At 37.9% G+C, this 21355-nt stretch overlaps 1 protein-coding gene across 1 annotated transcript; it reads left to right on the top strand.

Moving 5' to 3' along the window:
* The first annotated feature begins 14473 nt into the window (after positions 1–14473).
* Positions 14474–20970, top strand: SPCS3 (signal peptidase complex subunit 3). Its single transcript, XM_050338188.1, has 5 exons — positions 14474–14686; positions 17278–17353; positions 19045–19119; positions 20042–20157; positions 20519–20970. The coding sequence occupies exons 1-5, from the start codon at positions 14544–14546 to the stop codon at positions 20649–20651; spliced, it is 543 nt and encodes a 180-aa protein (XP_050194145.1). The 5' UTR covers positions 14474–14543; the 3' UTR covers positions 20652–20970.
* Positions 20971–21355: the final 385 nt, after the last annotated feature.

Raw genomic sequence — 21355 nt, 5'->3', positions numbered from 1 at the left:
AATTTGAGGAGACTTATTCGCATCCCAAAGAGCAAGGACTGATCCTGTTAATGACAACAAATGGATGAATAGCAGATTATGTACCATTAGTTGAACATGTGCTTCGGACTGTTACGAATCAGAATCAAACACTGCAAGCTGGGCAGTGAAAAGTGAAGACACACAGGTGTCAAACTTTAAAAAGTTTAAGCAAAAAATAGTTGCATTAACTATTTTAATAAATCAAGCAGAAAAACAGAAACTCTGATAGTTTTGAGCCTTTAAATCAATATAAACCTCTGCTACCTGACGAAAACAGTAACCTGCAAGAGTGATAGATTTTCATCTTTTGCATGAACCAGCTACTATAATGCTTATTAATACATTTATTTAGGGATAATAGATTGGACATTTGACAAATTAACAAATTACAGACTACTGGGTTCAGCAACATGTAACATTGTAGAGAACATTTTACTCTCCAACCTGATGCATTTTATACCTTTCCCTCCAGTTTTTCCCAAGTCTTTTTCCTTCCTTACTCAGCTTCTGTGACAGTCTTCCCATAATGAGCTTTCTTAGAGCTAACCAGCAGTTTTTGGCAAAAAAATCTTGATTTCAAGTCAGACCTTCCCCATCTTCTGCAAATATTTCTGCCTGGATTCTTCCCATCTTACTGTAGTAAATTCATACATATGCACACACATTCTCCATCCTCCCACACACATATATCTGCACATACACACACACAAATACACATGCATAATAGTTCAAATGGTGTTTTTAACATACTCAGATATAAAACTCCTGACTTTCAGAGTTTGTGCAGAAAACACGATATAAATCTCTTTTGAGTAAACCTTCTGCAAAGTAAGCTAATTACTGCTTTAGAATTTAAGCCTCTCCATCTGGTTTGCAAATTTTAACATACCCACAAAACGCCTAACTTTAGTCTCAACATCAAACATAGAAAACATCTTTGGGTTTGAAATTGTTTCTGGCTCATTTCTATAGTTTCTCTTTTACATCTAACTTGGGCTATTTCTTCATGTTCATGGTACCTAGAGATGAGTGGTGAAGGTGGTAAGAGGTGAGATAAATCTTCCAGTTCCACTGACTAACTGAAACTCGATGTCATCCCAGAATACAAGGAACAGCAATAAAGATGAGCAAGGTAGCAGGGATCCCAAGCTGAGCAAAACCAGGGCTCAGTCATGCACTAGGATTCCACAATTCAGAATAGAGAGTATTCTGTGACCCAGCAGAAGAACTGAATGAAAATGGCTCACTACACATGAGCTTGGGGCAACAGTAGTGCCCAGTGCTGCTAAAGTTCTGCTGTAGCAAACAGAAAAGAATTTTCACAAGAGCTTTCAACCCAGGAAAATTTGAAGGGTTCCCATACAGATGCCCAAAACCTGACCCTGCTGAAGAGTTACTAGGCTTCCTGATATGTGCTAAGACACTAACTTGTTTAAAGTATAGAAGGAGCATAACTTCTCAAATAAATTACTGTAAGAAAATTTTACCTTAATCAAGAAATAATTCTAAGAAATATTTCAACTATTTTCACAAAAGGGCTGCCAAATAATCATATGCCAAGCATGCAAAATTTCAACCATGCATGGTAAGCTGGGGAACCTTAGGAGCAATTGGGAAAATAGTCTTAAATTGGGAAGTATTTGACAATCTTATTTATATACAGCCATTTAAGTATAGGCTTCTCTCCTAATAGGACATTGGCCATGATACTTCAGTTTTACTCTAGAAAAAAAAAAAGCTTAAATAATCTAACAATATAATTTTTGTTCTACAAAATACAGCAAGAACTACAGAAAAAAACCCCACACATATCATATGACAAACTGAATATAAAATTACGCTGCCAGATAAGTAAATACCCGGAAAAATACCCCACAGTAACAACAGAATTTCCAAACAGTAGTGATAAGATAGTAAGTACAAATATACCTTGTCCTTGAGGAACTCCGTAAAATTCAGCAGCTATCCTTGCTGCTTCCTTACGGTTTCCTTTCACAATGTAGAAATGACTAAGTATAGCAAGGCTGATCTTCACAAAAAGTTTAAAACAAAAAAGTGAAAGTATAGTAAAGTAGACATTGGATAACTGCTGTGCAAAAGGGCGACTTTCTTCTATGACAGTCATTGCTGCAGCAAAATCTCTCTCAGTGTTTGGGTCAGGCTCTCAAATGTGTTGATAAGATCATATGGCTCCAGCCATGCACTCCTGGGAACAACTGGTCCCGAGGAAAGAAAATATCAGCTGCTCATGATGCTTGCTGCTCAAAATATGACGATTATTTATACTGTACATAGTATTGAGTTCACTACCGCTACTGCTAGCCTGGTGATATTCAAGTGGGACGGCAGGTACCAAGATCCTGGATGGGATGTACTTATTCCACTTAAAAGGTCTGTTTCATTCCAAATTCTGCATTTCTTATTCATTTATTTACCCTATTAATACATTTTTAAAATGAACCTTCAAGCATATTACATTTAAAACCTGCAATTTCATATACTAAATCAGGTAACTCAGGTAATCAATTTTTTGCTAAAATATGTTCTTCTGATGCTTAAGTACAATTGTTTTTTTGTGATACTTCAATTTTATGTTACACTAACATTTTTTTCTTACAAAACTAGAACCATATCAGTAAACACTTGAAACACACATCAATAAATAAACAGATTAATATCTTCCAGCTTTGACAGTTTCTTATTATTTTGCTCAGGCTGAATGAAAGCATCTAGTACCCATAGATTTTTTTATACAAAAAAAGAGTATTCAGAGCAGATGATGTGAACCAAACATCTAGATATTTTAATGCATAACACCTTGGAACACTTAAAATTAAATTAATTAAAGTGCAGTGGTAAAAACACAACATGGAAAATGCCTAATACTTATGATACACATTTCACTTTGCTGCATCATATTATTTTAAACCTATGACATGACAGATTTTATTTCTTAGCCAGTTTTAGAGAGGGGAATCTAAATTCCTCAGATTTTTTAAGAATTCATTTGCTTATATACCGTAAAGTTATTACTCACAGTCATCAGCAGTCATGCACGAGTTGTTCCATTAGTATGAGTAGTTGCTGAGTTAATTGCTGAGTTGCAACATGATACAAATGGAGGAGCTGAATATCAGAACTAGATGCCTAAGTGAACTATAATCCTAAAATAAAGAATCCTGGCAGCACAAGAAAGGGTCCTGTTCTAAATTTTTATATTTTCTTTTAAATAAGAGAAATAGTGTCTTGAATTGTAGTTTTAAATACTCTACCCATAGTAATTCCAAATCTTTCTATTCTATACTGGATTCTCTTGTTTGGTGGTCAGAAAAAAATATTTTAGACTGTTGGCAATTGTCCATCGGGAACAAAGGGTATGATCCAAATGTCACTGCATCCACAGGTCCCCCTGACTTCAATGAACAGCATAGTAGATATTAAGGATATAATAGAAAATCGTATTGTTGAAAGAGAAGTGGAAAAAATGAGACACTTCATCATCTGACTCTAAGAGAAATTTATTAGAGTAAGAAACCATAATGTTTTCCGGAAAATACATTCAAAAACCCTACATAAATAAAGAAAAGACAATGATAAAAAGAAATGTGCTCAGAAATAAATATCAAGATTTTAAGCAGGCAGGAACTGAATTGTGATTAGTTTGAGAGAAACAGGCATTCAGTATTTTCTTTGAAAAAAAAATTAATCCACTTAAAAGTCAATCATAACTAGAAAAGGCAATTAAAAAGCAGTTTATATATGCAATCTTTTACTAAATTTCATTTATAGGCATTTTCTCATCCAGCCAGAAAAGGAACTGTTTTCCTCATACCATCATTAGAAGCTGGAATGAGTACTTAAAATGCCAAATGAAAATCCTTGTTTATATTTGGCACATTGTTATCTGACACTGAATTGAGGTGTCATGTTTTCCACAAGGATAAAAGGCATTATGTTCTGACTTACCACTGCCAATTTCCGTTTCAGTCATTAATAGAAATGGTATTTTCCCTAGTAACGCATACAGTATTGGAATTTCTTACTTCTTCCATATTTGTACTAGCATTATAATGCTTAACTTGATCAGTCCACAGAATTCCCCAGCCATTTTAAGTACCTGTTTTACAAACTTAACATGAAGAATAAGGAAAAACCATAATTATGTTATGGTAAGACTTTTTCTTCCATAAGGTGTTTTACCTGACCCTTTTTTCTTGACTTCATATTGTGCCACCTAGTACCTGTGCTATCCCATCTGGACTTCTCCCATGTTTTGTTAACTAACTAAATAGTCTTTCTTTGTAGGGGCAAATATCTAAATAGTAATTACTATAAACAACAGCTGGAGTTAAAAGGAGTGTTCAGAGTTCATCTTCCCCTTATAATACTGTTTCCTGCTTCTTATAACAACAGTAGGTAAATCACTGAAAATAAATTTCTCAGGTTTTAGGTAGTTTCCTTCAGGTTGAATTTTTCTGTAAAGGTTTAATAAAAATAAATTAAAAAAAATAAGGCTGGGTATGCATTTAATATTTCATAAGTGAAGTTTCAAATAACCTCACAGATCTGTAAAACTGCTTTTAGAAACAACACAAAAATTGACCAGGAGGGTTATACCTGTATCAAGACTTGTCTTCTGTCCTTTCAAAAATTTCCTTACTCAGTGATAAACTACATAAAGATGAAAGAAATCCTGAGTTTTGAGAATTTCACTTACCAGAAGCTGGCAAAATTACTCTCATATTTCCTCTTTTTTAGAGCTCTATAACTCTTACGTGCCAGCTTAACTGGAAAATCTCTCAACTGCACAGGAGAACCAAGTCTATTCTAATTTAAGGCTACTACAGTGCTACAGAAATTACCATTGCAGCTTGCTGGCAAACCATGCTGTGAGGCACCCAGTCATGAAAACTGAGCAACTGTTCAGATGTTAACGCCCACACGGCATTTGGAAAGAACCAGCAATGTGAATACTGAGACCTGCACACAAAATAGCTGAGAGAAAGCCCATGCAGACTGGGAAAGCCAGGAACAGAAAGCTACAGTTGTTGCAATGGAAATCATAAAGTAGAAGCACAGGTAAATAAATAAAGGATCTGACAGGCAACGTGATAGAAGAATTTGCTATTGCACAGCAACATGCAGTGATTGGAGTCGGGTCTTGAAGGACTGCAGAATAAGGAAAACTTGTAAATGGAAACGCACCAGCAATATGTAACAAATATACAACATTATAAAAATATCAAACAGTTTAAAAAGAGCAGTGGCTTAATCTGGATGTTCACATTTCCCATATAGTTTTGACTTTTGGGAATGATATTTCTCTACCTCAATTTTTCTCTTGCAAAATGGTGAGTATTCTGAAGATGACTGCATTGCTGTCAACAAAACACTCAGATATCCTAATGAAAAGAACAGTGAAACTAACTAGGTATCTAATAATTTTTATTTTAATACAAAATTCAGATAAAAAAATCTAAATAAAATGAAGTATTGAATGTTCATTTACCTAATGTCTACAAAAGGGATAGCAGGTAAATTATTTTAGCATTTAGTGTTTTATCATAGCAATAACCTACACTGCAGATAAACAATATTTGGATTTTTATTTTTTGGTTTAGAACATAGTAATACTGTGATAGAAAGGATACCCCTAACTTAACATACTAGCTCATTCCCAGCAAATAAAAATGGTATGCTTCCCCATTTCTGACAATTAACTATTTTAATTTTAAAACTTCAAATGCTGGAATTCATGGTCTTAAAATTCCCTTTTAATGTAGCTTGGTCTGTTATCATTTCTGAAGAATATAATCAGTATAATCAAGATAGCAATACTCCCATTTATAATGATTTTAAAAGTGGTTCATTTCAAACTCCGGAGCTCAGACCAAGTAGCCTGCCCTTTAATGCCTTGCTGTGTAGTGGCCAAGTGTAGAAAGAAAGTATTCAGCAGTGGCACCTGTTTATGCTAATTCAAACTGTCCAAAATCTAGCACACCATTTACCCACTACCAAACCAAGTAATTTTTAGAAAAAAAGGATGCACTATCTTCTGTGATTAATTACATAACCACATCCATAAACTCTTTATTTTAGTCTGGCAACTTTTCCTCCATGCTTTAGCAGAGCAGTGTGCTTTATTTTCAGTAAGGCAAGATACACAAGTAAAATAACTCAACTGATAGACTATCTATTCTTTGAGGGCATTTTTTTAATATTAAAGACTGTAAACCCCTTAGAAATATGATTTCCTTACAGCATATGCTGTGTCTTTAATTTTGGAAAACATATTTACTTCTAGGTGAAGGACTCAAAACTGCTGAGAAGCATGAGCTACTAAAAAGGAAATGCCTAATTCAGTATGAAATTAATCATTACCTGCTTAGTGGCCCACTGACTTGTATTTTAATAGGTGTATAGGATGCTAATCCTAAAAATTTTACCTGACTCCTCCAAAGTTACTGAATGCTGTTGATGTCATTTCCTTCTTCATCTATGTTAAGAAATTTTTCCCACCTTTTTCTGTTGAAAGCATTTGAACTGAATAAATCTAGACTCAGAGGAAGTATTCTAAAACATGTCTCCTCATTATGCAAAATGTTACCTTAAGACTGAAGCTAAGATAAAAGAGAGACATACCATCAAACAATAATAAAAAATATTTAACATTCTTTTCAATAATTCATTGAAAACAATTATGTGCTTATTCGTAAATTAAGGATATTACGCCTTTATGCTTAGGCGTTGAAAACAACCCAAACAAATCATATTTAACTGATAGTTACAAGAAATTCAGAAGCTGGAGTGATGGGAAGACATCAAACAGCTGCTGACTCTCTTTCCAAACAGGAATTCAAACCCATTAGCACAACTAAACACTACTCTTCATAAAATACGAAGAGAAGAGGTGGCCAAAGTACAGGCTTCATGCTACTGTTTTGGGGGAATGAAAAGATGAAAAGTGAGAGAACGCAAACTTTGGTTCAGAAAAGACCAAACTTGGCTCACGTCAGAACTGCTTTTTTACTGCACCCCATTGCTATCCATAGTGATACTACAGACTTGCTTGAGCACCATGACAAAGCTGAATTTTCAGCACAAAAACCTGAGTTGTGTTGTCAACTGAAGAAAACACAATGCTGTAACCAAATGAAAGGCCTACATCTCCTTTTTACATCTTTTCTTCCTGAATGCCATGTCTATCCAGGATCTCCACAAACTATGCAGCATGAAGTTATAACTGATATCCAAAGTTATTTTTCATTCAGATTTCTGCAGTTTCCATAAATCATGTTAGTTTCCTCATCACCCAACCAAGGACTTTAACCAAAGTCTGTTTCAAAATGCAATGCAATGACATAAGAGGAATGGCATAAGAGGAGAAAAGAAGAGTATCTTAAAATATGTCAGCCTTCTCTTCTTAGTAGTCATGCTCTGACTTTTGACACCCATTCTACTAAACAGCTATGTATTTAGACACCATTTCTCCTCTAAGACTATGAAACACATAGTTCCTTTAAAAATATTTAATGCACAAAAATCTATCCTATAAAAGTTTTGTTACATATAGCTTGTCTCTGTATTTGGTATAGCACACTATTTCCATCAGTTCTTAAACTGCTCCAGAAAGTTCAGATTTATACCTTTGGATGGTTAGGGTTGTACTTTTTTTCTTTTATCCTCCAGTGTATTAAAGTCAGTGCTCTGATACAGTTTAGGTTCTATACAAATGAAGTTATTCTGGTAAATGAATGATGAAATCTTTCATTTCTAACATAATGAAAAAGATTGCTTTTTCTACTGCTAACTCTTAATGAATTTAAACTGAGGGTTTTTTGCATTTTTGAGGTGTTTTGCATTTTTGTTGAAAATACTATTCCTATCTTAGCAAACAGTTCTACTATACGGACTTGCATATCTGTATGTCCAGAGAATGGAATTACTGGCCAAGGATTAAATATCAATCAGTATCTCTACACATAACAGACATTCTCTATATGACATGCATTTAAAAGCATGAAAAGTAACTAAGATATTTAAGCAGTTATGAAAATCCAGTTTTCTAACCTCCTCATCTCTTGGAAAAAATATAGAGAGATTTAAATCTGTATCACTTTGTTATACACCCACTGAATAGTTGCTTCTCGTAATGGTGATAGATGTCCCTTCAATGACTCCAGTATCAAACAGTCCCTGCAACCAGACACAATATCGTATAAGCAGGTTTCATCTGCTTTACTAGTCCATCTAATAACTGGCAGTAAAGTTCTACACAGAAGAGAAGCAGGTATAACCAATCTGCTTACAAGTAAATTCAATCCAAGTTCTGCTAGAAACATAGTAAGTTTGTCCTACAGTATTTGTTGCAGTCCTCTTTGGATACCTAAAATAACTCAACTATTAAGAGTATTATAGAAGATTCCAAAATAAGTCATGTGTGCACTTAGAGACATTACTAAACCCAGAAACGTGTCAGACAGCAGGCACACACAGCCTGCTGACAGACAAACTCTAGCAAAACTTGCCCCCCAGGAGTTAAAAAAGTTACCACCTCCAGCTGCCCATTCCATTCCTCAGCTAGAGGTTCCTGCCCCTCACTCTCCTTCCTGGAAATCAACAGAAAGGAATGTGTATTGGTACACCCTTCAGTTCAAAAGCTGGCAATTTAAACTGTTGATGAGTTTAAACTAAACTGATAGACTTTATACTGAAAAAAACCTTCATACCCCCTACAATCCATTCTGGTACAGAGAAAATAACCCTGTGGAAAAAGTCGTAGAAAACTATGAGGGGAGAGTAACGTCAAAACGCACATAGATGCTGCCTCTTCATAAGGATACTTAGGTGTAACTTTTGATGACTTTATGTACTGATACAGCTGTATCAGTGAAACCTGGAAGAGTCTTCTCATTTTCTTCTCTTTCCCTTTGTACAGTTCCTTTCTTGGGTCTAAACAATTTATTTTATTGCCAACCACATGTCTATAAAACACAGATTCCCTCTTCAGAAATCAACTCGACCTCTTCCTTAGGACTGTGGTACCACAGGGGCTGTGCTTTTGGTGTTTCAACTAGCTTGACAGAACTAACTTCGCTATTGTGTAGTAAGCAGTTTAACCACCTTGTAGTCTGAATTCATGTAACTGAACCTGGTATTTTTGCAGTTTTTACTGTTAAACTCTTCTTTAATGAACTGCAAAAATGTCACCGTTACTTATTAAATAGCTGTTTCTAAATAAATAAGTATATAAATAAATCTGCTTTCAAATGCCAAAAGAGCCCTGATGTGCAGATTTGAGTTTCATCACATAGACAGTTTGTACATGAGAAACAAACATGATAGAAATATTCTCTTTTAACTGACAGTTTTCAAAAGACCAGATCTGCATCTGTAACTAATACCTCTCTGTGACTTTGAAACCCAGACCTCTTCAGCTGTTTCAATTGATACTACCTGGTCTTATAAAACTATTTTGGATCCATTGTAAAGTTTTATTTATTTATTTATGTGTAAGACCCATAAATTATATCATCAAGACAACTGTCAATTATTCTAAACTGAAAAATTTGCTCAAAAAAATCTGAGTTGTGAATATTTTGCCATCAATTTGAATTCATTTCAAAATTGTTAATTTTATTCCAGATTATAGGCTGTCTTTCAATTTTTCTTTAACTTTTTTCTTCAAAAAAATATTTTTATTTTTAAAAAGATTGAAATCATCTGTTTAACTTAATACTCCCTTTTCCAAACTTTTTCAGGTTTTCTTCTAGACCAAGAGTGGTTTAATTTGAGTGGTTTAATTTGCCTCATTCTGTGTAAAGTACATTTTTGTGCCTAAGAACATTCTTAATAAAAGGAAAATACACAGTCAATATCATGACTTGGTAGGGATAAGAGTTAAAAGTTTATTCTGCAAGCATATGTCACTATATGCTGACTCCCATGACTAGTGTTCATAACAGAAATGTTTTTCTATCCACTAAAACTGGTATCAGCTAAATGATATCATCGTGACAGAGCCTGTAAAGCCTCCTTTTCCTCAAGCTGAGGCATGACAGCTTCTGCTTGGTACTTTTAAAACAGACATAAAAATACTTTGTGATGAAGAACTGGTAACTAGCTGATTGAATGGCATAAAATCAGGGTGAGGTGGATCAGTAGCACCCAGCTTCTTGCCACAGAATACAAAGGACAATGAAAGGTTAGGGTGAATCAGTAATGTACGAATGACTTTACCTAGGATGCCACAGAATGGACAAACCTCCCAGGAGCCAAAAATTCACTGTGTCAGGCTTCAAAACATACTGACTTTGTAGCCAAGAATATTTGGTTCCTTTTCCAATGCAGGTTTTATTTATGCTACTACATAAGACAGTGTTCTAAAGTATCAAGTTCATTCTGAAATCAGAAATTTACCCTGAGATTTTCTTGCTGAAGGACTCACAATAATACTATAAAGGCAAGTGAAAATTTGTTCTTGCTTATCTTTTTATTCTTCATACTTTGTAGATCCAAAGCAAAAAAAAAAAAAAAAAATAGAGTGAGAAAAAGGTTAGAAACAAAACCCCTTTAATGTGGTTTAAAAAGCCTACTTCTGTTAGTCACAGCCTTCTCACACCAGCTGTAAAAATGCCCCACCCAGAAGAGGTGCTAACTGAAAGGGGCATGTTGCAAGAGACAAAAGTTCCCCAAGCTGCTTGTGGTCATGTTTATTTTAATCGTCTTCCTACCCAGAGTTGCCTGAGAGGCTGTGTGTAGCTATTCTCTCTTAAAGAATTATCATTTCAGTAATTAATAGACGATGAATTTAAGAAAGTATTTAGACATTTATGTTAAAAAAAATCAGAAAGTAGATACACATCCCTAGATCAAAAAAAGTTATCTATACAGTCTTCATCTACCTATCCGGGTGCCAAAGATGCTACAGGCACCTAAACTTTGACCTGTAAAATTAGTCAGAGACTTAAGTCCCAAGAAGACCAAAGGTGCTGCCACATGGGCTGAAGTTAACATCTCCCCTTCACTTGAAATTCACAAACCATACACCCTAAACTCTCAGCCACCCTGACACTCCCATCTGTGTGTACCATGTTAGAACCAACATGACTTCAGAGTGAAAACAAAGGACATATAGTAATCTCTGTTGATGGTTAGTGTCAACACTTGACATTTTGTTTATAGATGATTAAAGGAATCACACTGTAACCTGAACATCTGAGTAGAAATGTATCAACCAAAGAGCTCAAGCTACTCTCCCTCAGGAGACTACTAATCATCAGCTGCTGACAGGGATCAATCCCGTTGAAGTGCCAACACTATAAAAAAAGAACACGTTTAACAGATCAAAGAGTGCACAAAAACACAATTTCAAAGTAGGATAATTCTGGGGAACGATAGAAGAAGGAAGAATTCCACATTTCAGACCTGTTCCCAATCGTATCTCTGGATTTTGTTCAATGAGTTTGTAATGAAAAATATGAAATTTCTTGAAATAAGAACCAGCCTGAGCATTGCCATGCCTTAGGTTCCCTGCTGGTCTGGTATGAGTACACTGCTAGGGTGTAATGTATACCACTGCATCTTGGAAATGGTCTCCCAAACCTTTCTGCCTCCCCAAGATTCTATAAATTTGTTTTCATAATTATAGTATTTGATCTATTCAGAGCAACATAACTTTTTAGCTGACAGTGACTTTCAACATTAATATTACGTCACTATTCTTTACAAAATACCAGATTTTATATTTTTCACAGAACAGTTTGGAATGTACAAGCAAACAGCTAGTGTGAATAATTATCTTCCCTTCTTCCTTCACAACCGCCTTCTTTGTTTCAAAATGTTTCTCCAATTTTGATTTTGCAAAATTTCAGTCATTAAAAAGCTATAGGTTTCCTTATTCTGAAACAATAACATATCAGTCCTTGAATAAACTACACCATCTGTCTTCCCCTGCATACTGTACTTTTAAGTGACATTTATTGAAAGGTTCTACTAAAATAAATCCAAACCTACACAAACAACAGCCATATTTATTCACTGCCTTAAGAACACGTGAATTTGGATAAACCCTTTGATTTTGATACTTGACTACGGCTTTGGAAATTTCACAACTTAACTCCTGTAAGTTCTGCCTGTTACTTAAGTTTTCCCCAACAGCCACTTTTATTAAACAAACAATTGCTTAATATGAAAAACTCTAAACAGGAACTATAAGAACTAAAAGCAAGAAAAAAAGGCAATTAAGCCCTTGGTTGTAGAGACAAGAAAATAATAATGTTCACAGTTGAACTATCTTTTTGATTACAGCAGACATTTTACAATTTCTGAAACCTTTAGGTTACCCTGTTAGCAGTAAAAGCTTCCTTGATGCTTCTAAGTCTTCAAATATTTTGGGGAAAAGCACCCACATTCAGTAACAATACGTTCTAGATCATAAATCATCACAATAATTATTGTTTGGAATAGCATAAAATAATAACAAGAAAACAAAAAACTTTAAACAAGAAGCTCTCTGTGCTGCTGGAACTCTTTAGAAATACCAGGAGGCTGAGAATTACGAAATGCAAACTGGTAAGGAGCTTACCAAAGGGACATTCCTACAGAGCCTCCTCTCTTCGGGCCTGAAACTGGTTTCAGTGTGGGAATTGCAGAGACACACAGAAACCAACTGCAGAGTGGAACACGGGGTCCCAACAGCAAGGCATGTCCCCAAAGGTACTTTAACATCCTACGCTTAATAAAAGTGCTAAACAGACATAGTCTGAGTGGAAACCAAAAGCATGAGTATGATCTTTTTCCTTTTCTATTCCTTGACTTTTCTTCCCTGAATCCCAGACCTGACTCTCAGCTACTGGAAGGAAAAGACATAGCAGCATCATAGAATCATAGAATTATAGAATCATAGAATCAACTGAGTTGGAAGAGACCTCTGAGATCATCAAGTCCAACCCTTGATCCAACCCCACTGTGATTACTAGATCATGGCACTCAGTGCCACATCCAGCCTTGTCTTAAAAACCTCCAGGGATGGTGAATCCACCACCTCTCTGGGCAGGCCATTCCAAAGCCTGATCACTCTCTCTGTAAAGAACTTCTTTCTAATATCTAACCTAAACCTCCCCTGGCAGAGCTTAAGTCCGTGCCCTCTTGTCCTAAGACAGAACACAGGTATCATGACAGAAGACAGGTATTTCAGAAGGGCCTGACAGTCCCCACCTTCTTCCTATCCCTTCAGTCACCACGAGGCCTCCCACCCTTTCAGACCCCTGCATCTGAGCTCCTGTTCCTCCTCCAGCATTTGCAACTCGGAAACCTTAGGGCTGGGAAGAGAAAGTTAAATATAACTAAACCACTGCTGACACCTGTTGTCAGCCCTGAGAAATCTGCATTAATCCAGCCTGGTATACTTAATACAGTAATGTAAGGGATGGAGACACCAAAAAACTCTCAACCCAAAGCACTGTAGAATCTCTCACTCCCCTTGGTTTTCACACTTGTAATGTTGCAGGACCAGGATGCAGGAATGGGCAGGAAGTGGGGCCTTGGAGAAGAGTCACTACATAAATTAAGCTTTGGTAGCACCAATTTGAAGTGGAATTTCAACTAAATCAGCAGAGTAAGGTGAAAGACTGTCTCATCCTGAGAACAGTGCGGGATTATCGAGCCATCTGGTAAACAAAAGTATTCCAGTAACATGCCCAGCTACTAAATGAGGTTTCTAGGCAATACTGAGAATGTATGTAACAAGGTGGAAATGAATAGGAACATCCTACAGGAAAAAAGGTAGGGAATGGCAAATCACAGTACCAGTGAAAGCAAGATACAGACTTCAAGTGAAAACGCAAGCCTTTGCCTCAAACGTTATTTACATTTTATTACACAAACGAAATAAATCCTGCAAGAACTGAGAAGAACATATATGGTGAGAGCCGCAGGCAGCTCCCCCAGGGCCGCTCCCGGGGCACACGGCTGTGCCGCCGCACCGGAGACCTCCCACGGCCACGCAGGGCAGACAGGGAAAATAAACCAACGGGGGGCTAAACGGGGCGCAACTGAGCGACCACGTCCTGCCTCCATGAGCTTTTCTCTTCTGTACGCTAGACGTACGCAGAAGCGCCGTACGAGCAGTGCTATGACAGTCAATCAGCTTTCACACTCTACAGCAAAGTTCGCAACCCCTGCGGAGCCCCCACTGTGGGCGGTGCCAGAGAAGGCCCAGCCCCCCCTGAGGGGCGGACAGGGGGGTGGGCCCCGAGTCCCCGCCCCGCCGCCATGTCGGGGCCGGGCCCGCCCAACGCCTGGCGGAAGTGGGAGAAGGCTGGCGCATGCGCAGGGGCCAGCACCGACAGGGGGCGTGGCTTCGTGCCGGGCGGGCGGGCTCCGGGAGAGGCCACGCCCCCGCCGGCGGTCGCGCGCCCGTTCCCTGCCGGCGCCGCCGCCGCTTCCTGCCGCGTCCGCGCGCCCGCCCCCCCGCCCCGATCCGCGGCCGCAGCGCCGGCCGGGCCGAGCCGAGCGGGAACATGAACACGGTGCTGTCCCGGGCCAACTCGCTCTTCGCCTTCTCCCTCAGCGTGATGGCGGCGCTCACCTTCGGCTGCTTCATCACCACCGCTTTCAAGGAGCGCAGCGTGCCCGTCAGCATCGCCGTCTCCCGGGTCACGCTGTGAGCGCGGGCGGGAGAGCAGCGGGAGCGGCGGAGGAGGAGGGCGGCGGCAGCGGCTGCTGCCGGCCGGGGAGGGGAGGGGCTCGGGGGCCGGCGGGGCACGGCCGGGGCGGGTGAGGGGACCCAGGTGCCGGGCGGGGGCAGCTCTGCCTGGCCCCCGGCGCGGCCGCCCCGGGCCCGGCCTCCTGCGCGCTCTCGCCCGGCCAATGGGGGAGACCCACGACGGCGGGGCCGGGCGGGCGCCGGGGCGGGTCTCGGCAGCCCTGAGGGAGCGCGGCTCGGGGAGGGGGACTCGGGGAGCGGCCCCGCGCCGTCCCGACCGCTGCTGGGCTCGCGGGCCCGCAGCCAGCCCCTGCCCGGGGCCGGAGCGGCGGCTCCCGGCCGAGTCGAGAACTGCTGCCGGTGCTGCCCGCAGGTCTGGGGAGGCAGGGACCCAGATGAGCGTACGGATTAGCCTGTGTTCAAGGCGGTCGTAGCGCCTTCTAATTTGTAGCCCTCTCAGATTTCTCTGTTGACATAGCCTATCGTCCTTTCTTGCCTGTGACAAGCAGACTGACTGGGATGGCTTCTCTTCTGCGAGATGCACCAGGTGTAGGACACGTAATACCACATCAAAAGTGTGTTGCCCGCAGACAAAATGTTCTCATGCAAACTTGTGCTGGGGAACCTTTTTTTTTCCAATTTTGGTGGTGTTTAGTTGTGGTTGTTTTTTTTTTTTTCTCAGAAGGGAAGCTTTGTCATAGGAAACTTCCGCCAAGTTAAGGCAATGGTTTCACAGCAGCTGCTCCTGCCACCGAAGAGTGGAGGTCTTTGGTTCCGCTTCTGGCCACATTGCCCTTTACCAGAGCTCCAGGGGGGAATCAGGCTGATAGGACACTTCAGTGAGCTGCTTTAACTCAGCTAATGTTTTTTTGTGTGGTTAGTTTTGGCCCAGATTAGTGAGATAAAGCAGCCCATCCCTGAAGGTGTTTAAGGCCAGGCTGGGTGAAGCTCTGGGCAACGTGGTCCAGTGAAAAGCTTTCCTGTCCACGGCAGGGAGGTTGGATCTAGGTGATCTTAAAGGTCCCTTTTAACCCAGGCCATTCAATGATGCTTTGGAGCCACCCGAAGGTAAGTGGCACCAGTGGATGGCTAGCAGCAGGATTTGAGAGGGGAGATGAATGCAAATAGAGAGTGGGGACTGCCATCGCCTTTCAGACTGGTTTAATACCACAGGAAAAGAGACCTCGTCTTTATGCTAGACTGAGGGTTGCAAACAGCATAAAACTGGCATAAAAAGCATATTTTTGAGTGTTATGGTGAGCTCAGTGTATATGAGTTGGCATGCTAATGCCTAATTTGAGTGAAATTTTTATTGCTAGTGCCGTCTGTGATACACAGATCTGGTGTTACTGAGAGATGTTACACCTCAATTTCTTGTCTTGAATTTCTGCATTGTGCAGACCCCAACCTTAGGACCTGCTACTGCATGAGACTGACAGTGATTAAGAAGTGAAGTCAAGTGCTTGATAAGGTTTACTACTTCAAAAGATACTGCTTTTTGCAGAGGAATGGAAATTCATAGCAAGACCTAAATTGGGAAGTTTTGGTGGTGTTTTTCTTAACTAATATATCCCCAAAAGTGTTTTATCCATTGGTAGACTTTTTGTTTGTTTGTTTGTTTTTTTAAGATTACCAAACTTAGTTTTTTAAGAAAATGATATTTTAATAAACTAATTTCCAAACTTGAATAAATGTAACTATGAGGTTCATAATTCATAAAAAAGTTGTTACATTAGGAATTAAAATTCGTAGCTGATTGCCAAACTGATTTCTTATGGTATTCCTCTTTATAGATGGTAAGTTTGGCAAATTGATAAGCTTTGTGAGTACATACAGAAATATCTGCTGTGTTTCTGTTTCTTTTTTTTTTTTTTTCAGTTTTTTTTTCCAGTTTCTATTGTGGCTTAGTATGGCAATATCAGATATTGTTCCAAATGGGGATTTTTAAAGAAGCCTTCCAAAATGATACACTTTTCCATAATGTAGAGGAAAATGAGCATTTTCTTTATGTTGCTGCTTATACAGTATAGAACTAAATCTCAAAACTTGTGTGAACTACACACATGAACTCTTTTCGGAATGGATGGAGTGTCTTGTACAAGACTGAGCACTAGAGGCTTTTTTTTTTTTGCCTTTTTTTTGGTTGTGGAATGTTGAGAAACAATATTGAAAATGGTTGCCAGCAGACAGCTATACTGACTGTGTTCTAATCAGATTTATATATTTGGGGATGGCTAACACATATTTTACTGAAAAGAAATGTCCAGTTTAGATACAGAGAGATACAGATTTTTTGTTAACAAGAAAAGGTCTATAGGCTACATATGTCTTAGACCATTGTGCTGGCAAGGCCTGTCATTCAAAACTGGGACACCTTAATTTCTAGAAGGTGGGTGATAGTTTGTAGTGTTGATTATGTTTTAACCAAAAGTAATTAAAACAAAATATAGAAAATGGATGCGGGAAATATCAAATAAGAATCATAATTTATGTAACATGTAAAAGACAAATAATGAGAAAGATTAATCTTGTGCTTTGTTTTGTCTTAGAAAAAATGTAGAAGATTTCACTGGACCTAGAGAAAGAAGTGATCTGGGATTCGTCACGTTTGACATTACTGCAGATATCCTTAATGGAAAAAAATGGTTTTCCAACTTTTTTAAATAAGAATGCTTTGATGTATATTTTTGTTACCTTAAAATCTTCAAATATTCAGGACTTGGGGAAACTAGCAATTTGTCTTAAAATAAAAATTTAAAGCAGGAAAAAGTAGTATTCTGCATAGCTATGGCAGTGAAATAGAGCTTAGAATAGCTGCTCGGTCTCTAGTAGATGACAAGTTGTTTTCTCTTTTTAGTGCCTACTTTTAAAATAGTGAACTGCGCTGTATCTAATAATGGCAAGTGCAGTTTAACATCTGGACAGGATTACTGTTGAATGAAGTTTATATTGGTGGTTTGAGGAGTGAATTAATGATAGAGTTTATATAGCATACTATTGTGATTGTCTTACCAAATCTAGAAACTCATGCAGCTTTCAAACTCATTTTGTTGTGAGGCTTTTAAAGTCCTGGCTATAGTTGCATAGAAGTGCCTGTCTTCTTTTAAAAATAAAAACAACATTGTAATCCTTTACTTGCTTAGATGTTGTACTCTCTAATCTTTAGCATTGAATAGTATGAAATTCATTGGGAAGCATATGATGTACTACAAAATTTATCACATTATTTTTTGTCCTCTTTCTCAATTGCTGTTACAGTTTTGCAGTTTTCTACTCTATTTCTTTGCTTCCCTTTTAGTCTGGGTTATATTGGGGAAAGAGGATTGTGTTGTGGGTTTTTCTGGGTTTTTTTTCATTTGTTTGTGTTGAGTAAGTTTTTAGACACTAAATCCTTAGGATTTAGGCTTTTGAGAAAATACTGTGTTTTTCTTCAGAAGTCAGTACCACAAATATGAGGCAGCATGCTTTACCTCAGGTGATTACACTAAGCCTTGCTTTGCAGCTGGGCTGAGATTCTTGGGATTTTTCCCTGTCTGCTGTTTTTTGTCACTGTTAGGCAAGACATTGATTACCTCTGTGTTTAGTTTTCCCTGTTTTGAAGAACACTACATTCTGTAAGCAAACCACACAAAATACAACATTGATATGAATGCTGGATAAACAGACTAAATCAGATTTTTGCAGGTCTGTTTTGCACAGGAATAAGAGGATTATTTTTTTATCAGATGGAAGTAGGAGAAGTAAGCTCCTAAGTCTGAGTTTTACCTCTGAAATTAAAATCAGAGACTGAAATTCTAAAATAGATGCATAATAAAAAATACAAAATCGGCAGAGTGTAGGGTATTCAAAGAGTTTCTAATAGCCACAATGGAGAAGTTAGAAGCTGGGAAGTTATTATTATTATAATGTTTAATGTTACTGTATTTTGATCCACAATTGTATACTAGGGTTCTCTGATAGTATGAATAATTGCCTTGAGGATATTTACTGAAGAATTCTGTCGTGCCTTCTATGTTTAAGGTTTTATAATAGGTTGTCTAACTGAGGATTCTGGTTACTAGCTACAGTGTCAAATATATAACACTTAAATCATTGGAGGAGAAATAGTTGTTAGATTTCATAAATAGTAAAAAAAACATAATTAAAAACCTGTCACTAATAAGATTAAAATATATGGAAATGCTCTGATTTACTAATAAGATGAGGTATATTGAAAGGTAAGAACTTGCTGAAACTATCATAGTCTGTTTAGATCTAGTAAAAGTAAAACAAGGTTATTCAAGTACAATATGGTATTTTTCTTAACTCACATACATCTGCAGAGTATATTTGACTGGAATGTTAAACAATTGTTTCTATATTTGTCTGCAGAATATTCAACAAAAAACAATGTAAGTATCAAAAAGAAGGTTGAGGCAATTACCCATTTTAGTACTATAGCTATTTTTAAACTTTCTGTAGTTCTACTGGGAAGAATTAAGTCACCGACATTTCCTACTAGCTTGGGCTGTTTTTACTGGCCTTCATGATTAGTGGGTCTTTTTTTCATAGATCACAGAATTGTTTACCAGTACCAGTTACTGCAGACCTGTAATTCATGTCATACTTCACCATACTATTTGAAATAATTGGCCTTGCTGTATCCTTGAAGTTGCTACTGATGCTTTACTTTGGGTAGCTGAAGACCCTCTTCACTGATCTCATAGGAGCTGTATAGAACAGCCTATGGAAAAATTGTTTTAATGAAACACCATGCTGCCGTGGTGTCACTGAATTGGAGTTAAAGCTACTGGAGTCATGTTGCAAGGATATAGTGAAAGCTTGGGGGTGTTTTAACTTGCTGCACAAAATTGTCTCACTACTTTTTTTTTTCTTTTGTTGCCGGGGGGGTTACACTTCCAATTCAGATTGAGATTTCTTCCTTTAAAGTTGAAAAAATGTTAAATGCCTAGGCAGAGTCATGATAGCTCAATTTAAGTCCCTTATTTATAAATACTGCTTTTAAAGTGATTTCCCTTTGCAATTCAAAAGGAAAACCCATCATGCTTTGTAAGTCTTCCGAAGCTTATGACTTTTTAAAATTGCTTTCTTGTGTTTTATTAAGGTGTTCCTTGTTGTTTTCATTTATTCTGTTCCACACTTCACTGCGTAGCAGTACTAGATTCCCCCTCTGTAAGGCATTATTTTGTTAAATTAGTTATGGCTTGCAAGCATGTACTTCAGTGTTTTTAGATAAATAATGCTGTGAAATTCCAGTGTCTGAATGTGGTCCTCCAAGGTACCTTTCTGATTTAATTATAATTGTATTTTTAGGCTCTAAATCAAGTGGTCCTTTGGGACAAGATCATGTTGAGAGGAGATAACCCAAGGCTGTCCCTAAAAGACATGAAGTCAAAGTACTTTTTCTTTGATGATGGAAATGGTCTCAAGTAAGTAAATCCTTCTTTTTTATTGCTCTTATTCATGGTATTTTGATTTACTTGCATACCTTGTATTTTATGTGCATGTTTATTGGTGTGGTAAGGTACCTATACTCTGTCAGCCTGTTACATCCTCTGGGTTTCTGCTTTCAATATTATTGTCTGTGTAGAATTGTTTCTGTGATGCACTCAACTCCAAAGGAGTTAAGTAAAAAAAAAAAAAAATGGTATTGCTTCATGAAGTAATTACGTAAAATTAAAAGATTATTTTTAATGGACCAGAAAAACAGTCTGTATCCTAGTGTATTTAATATTAGTAACTGATAATTAAATTGGTTATTTGTGCTGATAGTCTTTGTTACTTTTGCAGGGGAAACAGGAACATCACTTTGACTCTTTCCTGGAATGTTGTACCAAATGCTGGCATTCTACCTCTTGTAACAGGATCGGGACGTGTGTCTGTACCTTTCCCAGATACCTATGAAACAACAAAAAGTTATTAAATTATAGTACTGAATCATAAGCAAGATATTTTTATACTTGTATATTGTGAATACATTTTATTGCGGTTTCTTCTCACATCCCATGCAACTTTTTGGTGAAAGGAACTTAATTTCCTCAGGTCTAAAAACATAGAAAAAGGAAATTAAAGTTCAGTTTGGTTTTTTTTAAATAAAACATTGAAGCTGAAACTTAAGGGAAAGGTAAATTGCAGAAAAATGGTTTTGATGGGGGGGGAATTGAGGATTATTTTTTATTTTTTTTCCTGGCCATCTGGGTAGAGATCTCTTTTTCTTTTAAATAAATATTTTTAAACCAGAAGATAGTCTTCCTGTGTTTGGGCTTTTTTTAAGTACTGTGATAGTTAGTTATTATTTGTAGAACTCAAATACACGTTTTGGAGCCAGTTTCTCAGACTGCCTGAAGGAAACAGCTATTTTTTACGGCATTTTGCTAAATGCATGCTTAGCATGATACAGTAGGGTAAGTTTGGTCCTTTCTAGGACTACCAACAGCTACATGGAAACCTGATTTCATTATCTGTCAGTCAGCCTGTAGATCTTGTTTTCAGTGTCACTGATGTAGCCCATCCAGTATCTGTATTATAGATCATTTTAATAACTGCTTATAATGCAGCAAACTGGAAGAATAAAAAGAAATCTATTCAGCAAGAGTCTTAAGACTTTCAGCATAAGACATACGCATA

Source organism: Myiozetetes cayanensis, unplaced genomic scaffold (assembly GCF_022539395.1).
Source record: "Myiozetetes cayanensis isolate MyiCay16 unplaced genomic scaffold, myiCay2020 scf7, whole genome shotgun sequence".
NCBI classification, from domain to species: Eukaryota; Metazoa; Chordata; class Aves; order Passeriformes; family Tyrannidae; genus Myiozetetes; species Myiozetetes cayanensis.
This window is presented reverse-complemented; position numbering and strand designations above follow the sequence as displayed.